This window comes from Pelobates fuscus, chromosome 9 (genome assembly GCF_036172605.1).
Source record: "Pelobates fuscus isolate aPelFus1 chromosome 9, aPelFus1.pri, whole genome shotgun sequence".
In the NCBI taxonomy this organism is placed as follows: domain Eukaryota; kingdom Metazoa; phylum Chordata; class Amphibia; order Anura; family Pelobatidae; genus Pelobates; species Pelobates fuscus.
The window spans coordinates 26,832,547-26,838,721 of record NC_086325.1 but is presented as its reverse complement, the minus strand read 5'-3'; the positions used below and the strand labels follow the sequence as shown (position 1 = coordinate 26,838,721).

Genomic DNA, 6,175 nt, shown 5'->3' with positions numbered 1-6,175 from the left:
ATATATATTATTTCGTCCTACGTGTATTTTGATATAAATATATATATATTAATATCACAATACAGTTAGAACGAAATAAAACACATCTATATATTTTTTACTATTTTATTTCTAATTATTTTTTTTTTTTTTTTTTTTTACGTATTTACATATTTTTTTTATATTATATATAAATATATATATAACAATAATTCTATATATATTTAATCAGTATCAGTCTACGTGTAATTTGATATTAATATATATATATATATATATATATATATATATATAATTATATATATATTAATATTAAAATACACCTAAACAGTGTATGTGTGTATATGTGTGTGTATATGTGTGTATATATATATACTTAGATCATATATATATATTATATCTAAGTATATATTTTTTTTTACACTTATTTTAACTGTATTTAATTTTATTTCCAGCCAGCAGGGGGACTAACTGTCATTACAGTTAGTCTCCCTGTTGGCATTGCTGCAGCCAGCTATCCCGGCCATGCAGCCAGCTATCACTCTCACATGGCCCGGGGGGGGGGGGGGCTGAAGAGGACGGAGGTGCCGCGGGGGGCTCCCTGGGAGTCCCCCCAACCGCGACTGCCGGCGTGGAATGTAGACTGCAAACCCCCTACACTGGTTGTCTTATGGGAAATGCAGCCTGAGTCCATTGTAAAATCTGCAGAGTATTCACACACTGCCCTGTACCCTCTACTAAAATCTAAAGTTTTATAATGGACTACATCTCCTTTAACTTCTTCCTGATGTCCTTTTTTGGTCTTAAATGGGTTTATGGGAGTAAGCTGTGTACATATTTGACAGCACATATGAAGTACAAACACTCCTAACAAAGCATTTTTGAGCTTTGAATTAATTTTGATTCCAGGTATCTGATGTGTTATCTGAAAACTAAACCATGAAACTCCTCGTTATCCTTCTGTTGGCTTTCTGTGCCATAACGCATGGTAAGTGCTTTAAATACATCACAGTTTAGTAGATAGGACAGGGAGTTAAACAAAACACAGTGAATGGGGTGTTAACCAGGCAAACAGGACACAGGTTAAAAACACACTATACAATATGAGAAACATAGTACTCCTCCCCGGGTCACAGGCAGGGAGGGAGGAGCAAAAAGCAAGGGGTAATTGGTGTTTTAAGACACACAAGGAGGAAAGTGGGGTTAAGCGTAGAGGCACAAAAAGGGTGGAGGAACACACAGAGAAAACAAATTACATTTCAGTGCGGGGTATAAACCTGCAGTTCCACCCATGTACTAAATAACTTCTGTATGGTTCTGGCACTGAATTCTTTCTCTCCATTTTTACCAGGATGTCCCACCATATTATCCAAGTCAGCATGGGGAGGGAAGGCTGCCAAATGCAGCAGCAATCGTTTACCCAGACCAGTCAAATTTGTGATCATCCACCACAATGTGGGGGAATTTTGTTCCTCACAGTCTACATGTTCTGCTCAAGCCAGGATTGCCCAGAAACATCACATGGACAATCAAGGCTGGTGTGACATTGGATACAAGTAAGCTGCTTAAAAAGAGAGGTCTTCCAAAAAAAACTTCATTGGGCAACGGGAAAACTTTGCAACTACAATGTCCTGTGATTGGAGGTCAATGGGGATATGATATAAGATATAGTAGACAAAAGAGGACTATTGGCATGGGAATCTGCAGCCTTAGGCAAGAGGAGGCAAGCTCCCCCTCCCCACAGAATTTGCCTTTCCTTTAATTTAAATGTGTCCCTATGAGTGACAGTGCCTATACACATTACGGTTCCCCCACCCCACCCCGATAAGCAGTGCTATTTGCTAGAATGTACTCAATAGAACAGATCTCTAATGCAAAACCAGCCAAATTAACTGAAGGCTTCAGAGTATGATTTCTTAATCCAGTGCGTTTATCATTTGATGCAACATACTGCTAAGATATATTTGTTACCTCTGATGTCTAAATTAAAGAGCCAGTAATTGTCTCAGCTTGTCTTCCTGGGTGAGGAGATGGGGAAAGAAATGGGAGACTATTTTTATTTTTATTGCAAAGAGGGAGAAGACCTAAAAGAAGAGATTCGATCTCTAGAAAGGGTTTTACAATCAGCAGAAAGATTAGCAAAGAAATCGACTTTTTTGAAATGTAATAATTTATATAAATGATGATATATACTTATATATTTATTTTTTATACTTCTAAATTTAGCTTCCTAGTTGGGGAAGATGGGCAAGTATATGAAGGACATGGCTGGGGAAACGTTGGAGTTCATGCTCCACCGTACAACTCAATTTCCATCAGAATCAGCTTTATTGGAACATTCACTAGTGAGTTGGTAGAGTGGGGTACGATTAGAAAAAACAAGATAAAATATTAATATTGAGTAAATGCGTTTCTCTGTCATACAGGCCCTGGTTAAAAAATTAAAACCTTTTGGATAAATTATTATAAAGTCTCCGTTTATCATGTTATGTCGTTATTCTATTCTGATTCGACCTTGTTGTATGTTTTAAAAACATGGTATGCATTTTTCTAACACAGAAATTTTATTTATTTTGATTTCAGCTAAACAACCATTTTTATTAGTCTATTCATAGCTATTTTATGTCTTAATCTATTTTTTTTAAATATATATATTTTTTATATAATATAAGCAGATTTAACATTGTAGCTTCAGCTTAAGAATATACGATTATGTTATAGTCAAGTTTAGTCAGAGCGTGGGTTAGGTTAGTGACAGCATGAGTAACCAATCATATAAGAACATTAAACTATGCATGCATGTAACCTTAGGGAAAACAGTCCATGTTGATATAATTTGACCAGCTGAATAAGCACAGAGTCACTTATGCTGGCATTACAGTAGTGAGCACCACTGTCATCCACTGGCTGTAACGTGTTGTCTGACGATCAAAGGAGTGAGTCAGGAGGCTTGTGAGTTTGTGGCAGCGGTTGGTGGTCATGACTGGCAGCGGTATATCAGTCCTGAACTTTGGTTGGGGCATTCACCCCACCCCGGTCATAGGGAACAAGTAGGTGTAAACCGGAGGGGTTGCTGGGCTAGGTGTTGCTTGTCTCCACCTCCAGTCCTTGTCCGAGTCAGTGATAGCTGCAGTGAGGCAGTGTGCAGAGTTGGCGGCCCGTTGGGAGCAAGGTAACCGCAGCCTCCCGCCCCGGGCTGGTGAGGAGGCCGACATCTTCTTGCCACGGACCCAGTAGCCCGGATGGGCCGGGTCTCTCCCGGGTGGGGAGCAGCGGTGGGTTCCAATGGTGTGTCGATGTCTATGGCGGTGGACCCTCCGTCGATGTGGGCGATGTCTTAGGGTCAAGCCCTTGGTGGCCCTCAGCCCAGGTAGGCCAGTGGCCGGAGCAACTAGGCCCGAGGGGGTCTCCTGCGCTCCCCGGTTCACAGCTCTCCGCGCCTTCACGTGTGGTTGAGGCTGCAGCTGAGCTACCCGGTGCCCCAGAGCTCTCCAGAAGTGCCGAAAGCGCTCATCAATTCGCTGTATGAGTCGCTCTACTGGAAAACTAGGGGACAGTCCTGATTGCTCGCTTGTATCGTCTCGAGGATGAGACGCTGCTGCCATTTTGATGCAGGTTGCTGTTCTCCGACTGAGTTGGCAGTTAGGCCTGTAGATTGCTTCTAGGCCCTGGTTTGGACTAAAAGGTAAGTGCCGTGGTGGCTCGTCGTGATGGTCCAGTGGGGACCGGGATAACCCCCGCCGGTCTAAGGGGGGGGGGGGAGGTTAGGAGTGTTTCCAGAGGCTTGTGTTGCTTGTGAACAGGGAGATCGTCTGCCTCTCCTCCGCTCTGTCACAGCAGGCCGCAGTGTTGGATCGCCGGTCCCCAGCGTGTATTAGACTTTGCTTAGGCTTCAGGTCGCTTTGCTGGACCCCCCTTAGTTTGTGGTTCTCGTTGGTGTGTTTAAATCACTGGTTTACTGGGGTTAAAGTCCTAAATTCAGCCCAATTTGCAGGAGCTCAGGACACACATGTCTGCTCTGCTTGATAGCTAGGCTCCGCCCCCTTAATCTATCTTTTTATATCCATAATTTTTTTTACTTTTTTTAAATTTATTTTTTACATTTCTTCCCTCCAGACCGTGCTCCCAGTGCTAGCGCCCTAAATGCTGCTCAAAGTCTGATAAGGTGCGGGGTCTCGGGAGGTTATATCAGTTCCAGTTATACTGTGAAGGGACATCGCAATGTAGGGAGCACAGAATGCCCTGGAGCCAAATTATACGCAATCATTAAAAAATGGAGCAATTTTAAGGCTTAAAACTCAAGCATTGTGCAATGAATTAAATTTTTTTGCTTTATACATGTCATAATCAGTGGAATTTTTAAAGTTGCATATGCAATTTCCTTCATACTTGCCATCATTTTATACTTGTTGACATGCTGTAGGTATGCTATTTTTTGCTAAACAGCTCTGTGCATGTGCAGAGCCCTTCAAAGCAATAACACAAGACAGATCCTTACTGTGAGATGCTCACACACATGTATGCTTTAGTTTTAATGACATCTCTCAAAAAATGGTGACATGATGATAAAGAATACACTAAGAATACACTATCATCAATTAAGGAGATTCTTGCCGTGCAATAAAATGTTCAGCTTTTTCTTCTGACACAGCAAATGCTAAAAAATGTTAATCTACTTTAATCCACATTGTGCTTTTAGTTTACTATAGAAACCTGCTTTTACAAGGAAATATTTCTGTAATAAAATATATATCATTTTATATGACTTGTTTGTTATTTTAGACAGTGCTTCTTGTCTTTTTTGTATGTGTGTGTGTATATATAGGTATATTATTGATACCGGAGAAACTGACGGAAGCCAAGCACAGAGAGATGGACACAGGTTTCTTCAGGAAGGAAGAGATTCTTTATTCGGTTCACCGATCGGGACTCAGAGGGACTAATGTCACCAAAATACAGCAAGTTCTGAGCCTCGGACAATAGTGCAGGCTCCTTATATAGGCACATAACTCCTCCCATATTAAGCTCCACCCGCACATTCTCATAACCAATCAAAACAAATAAGAATTAACTTCCTGCTTGACTGCATGGCTTGTCCAGCACAATGGAGGAGGGGAATACTATATCCTGTATTCTTGCACATGCTCCGTACACTACTGATCGTATCTTTGCCACGTGCAACCAACCGACCGATACGTCAGTATATGCACGTACACATGCCACGTGGTAATCTCGGCCTACTAAATTTATTTTTACCGAGATTCCACCACATTCCCCCCTTTGATGCCTCTGATATTTCACAATTACTTGAGGCATCACTTAACCTTGGTTTGCATACACCTCAGGTTACCATGAATGAGACCAGACTTTTCTATGATGTGAATCCCTCAACACTCCTCTTCCTGCATTGGTTCTCCCTGATTTAGAGCCTCATATTTATATATGGCCATTATCTGTGCTGCAGCCTTCCTCTCTGCTATATTTTCTATCAGGCTCTGCACAGACCTAACTACTAAAGGAATAAGACATGGCAGGAGTAGACACAACATTAAAATCAGTATGACTCCGCCTACCAGTGCCTTAAGCCCTCCAAACTGCTCATACCAGTTACCAAACCAACTACTTGGATTATACCCTTTCCATACCTGAGTAGGCACATGCGCTGGTTTAACCATATGGCTAGTAAGCTCAGCTATTGCTTGCCCTTTGTCATCTATTTGAAGACAGCAATTGCTCAGGTTAAACTTCCCACATACACCTCCCTCTACTGCCAATAAGTAATCCAAGGCTAATCTATTTTGGTACACTGCTGTCCTCATCCTGGTATTATGCTTCGCTAGAAGATTGAGCGCTTGTGAGGTCTCATTAGTAATTATCTCAACCACCGCCTGTAACCTTATAATGCGGTTGAGCATATATATTGGGGTCCTATACCCGAAAGTACCATCCTCTGCCCAAGTGGCTGGCCCATAATAGTCTATAATACGCTGGGGAGGCCATTCATCATCTTCCCAGGCGCCTATCTCTATGGGTCCTCTTTTCTTCCTATGATTCACATCATACACTTTAACTCCCAAAGTCTCACCTCATTCAATAGGTAACAAGAAGAAGGATGGTTTGAGCATACCCAACACACATGCCCCTTCCCAGTCCTGTGGCAACTCCGAATAGGCCTTCTTACCACAGATCCAGTACA

General features: G+C 41.7%; 1 protein-coding gene across 1 annotated transcript; it reads left to right on the top strand.

Moving 5' to 3' along the window:
- Nucleotides 1-826: 826 nt before the first annotated feature.
- Nucleotides 827-4,567, top strand: LOC134572605 (peptidoglycan recognition protein 1-like). The gene is made up of 4 exons (XM_063431671.1): nucleotides 827-967; nucleotides 1,331-1,535; nucleotides 2,206-2,324; nucleotides 4,096-4,567. The coding sequence occupies exons 1-4, from the start codon at nucleotides 919-921 to the stop codon at nucleotides 4,272-4,274; spliced, it is 552 nt and encodes a 183-aa protein (XP_063287741.1). The 5' UTR covers nucleotides 827-918; the 3' UTR covers nucleotides 4,275-4,567.
- The last annotated feature ends 1,608 nt before the right edge of the window (nucleotides 4,568-6,175 follow it).

What these genes read in the sequence shown, in the direction of transcription:
- LOC134572605 (XM_063431671.1), top strand. Translation starts at nt 919, where the DNA reads ATGAAACTCCTCGTTATCCTTCTGTTGGCTTTCTGTGCCATAACGCAT. An exon ending in TTTCTGTGCCATAACGCATG is followed by an intron (nt 968 to 1,330) that starts GTAAGTGCTTTA and finishes CATTTTTACCAG; the next exon opens with GATGTCCCACCATATTATCC. An exon ending in TGGTGTGACATTGGATACAA is followed by an intron (nt 1,536 to 2,205) that starts GTAAGCTGCTTA and finishes TTCTAAATTTAG; the next exon opens with CTTCCTAGTTGGGGAAGATG.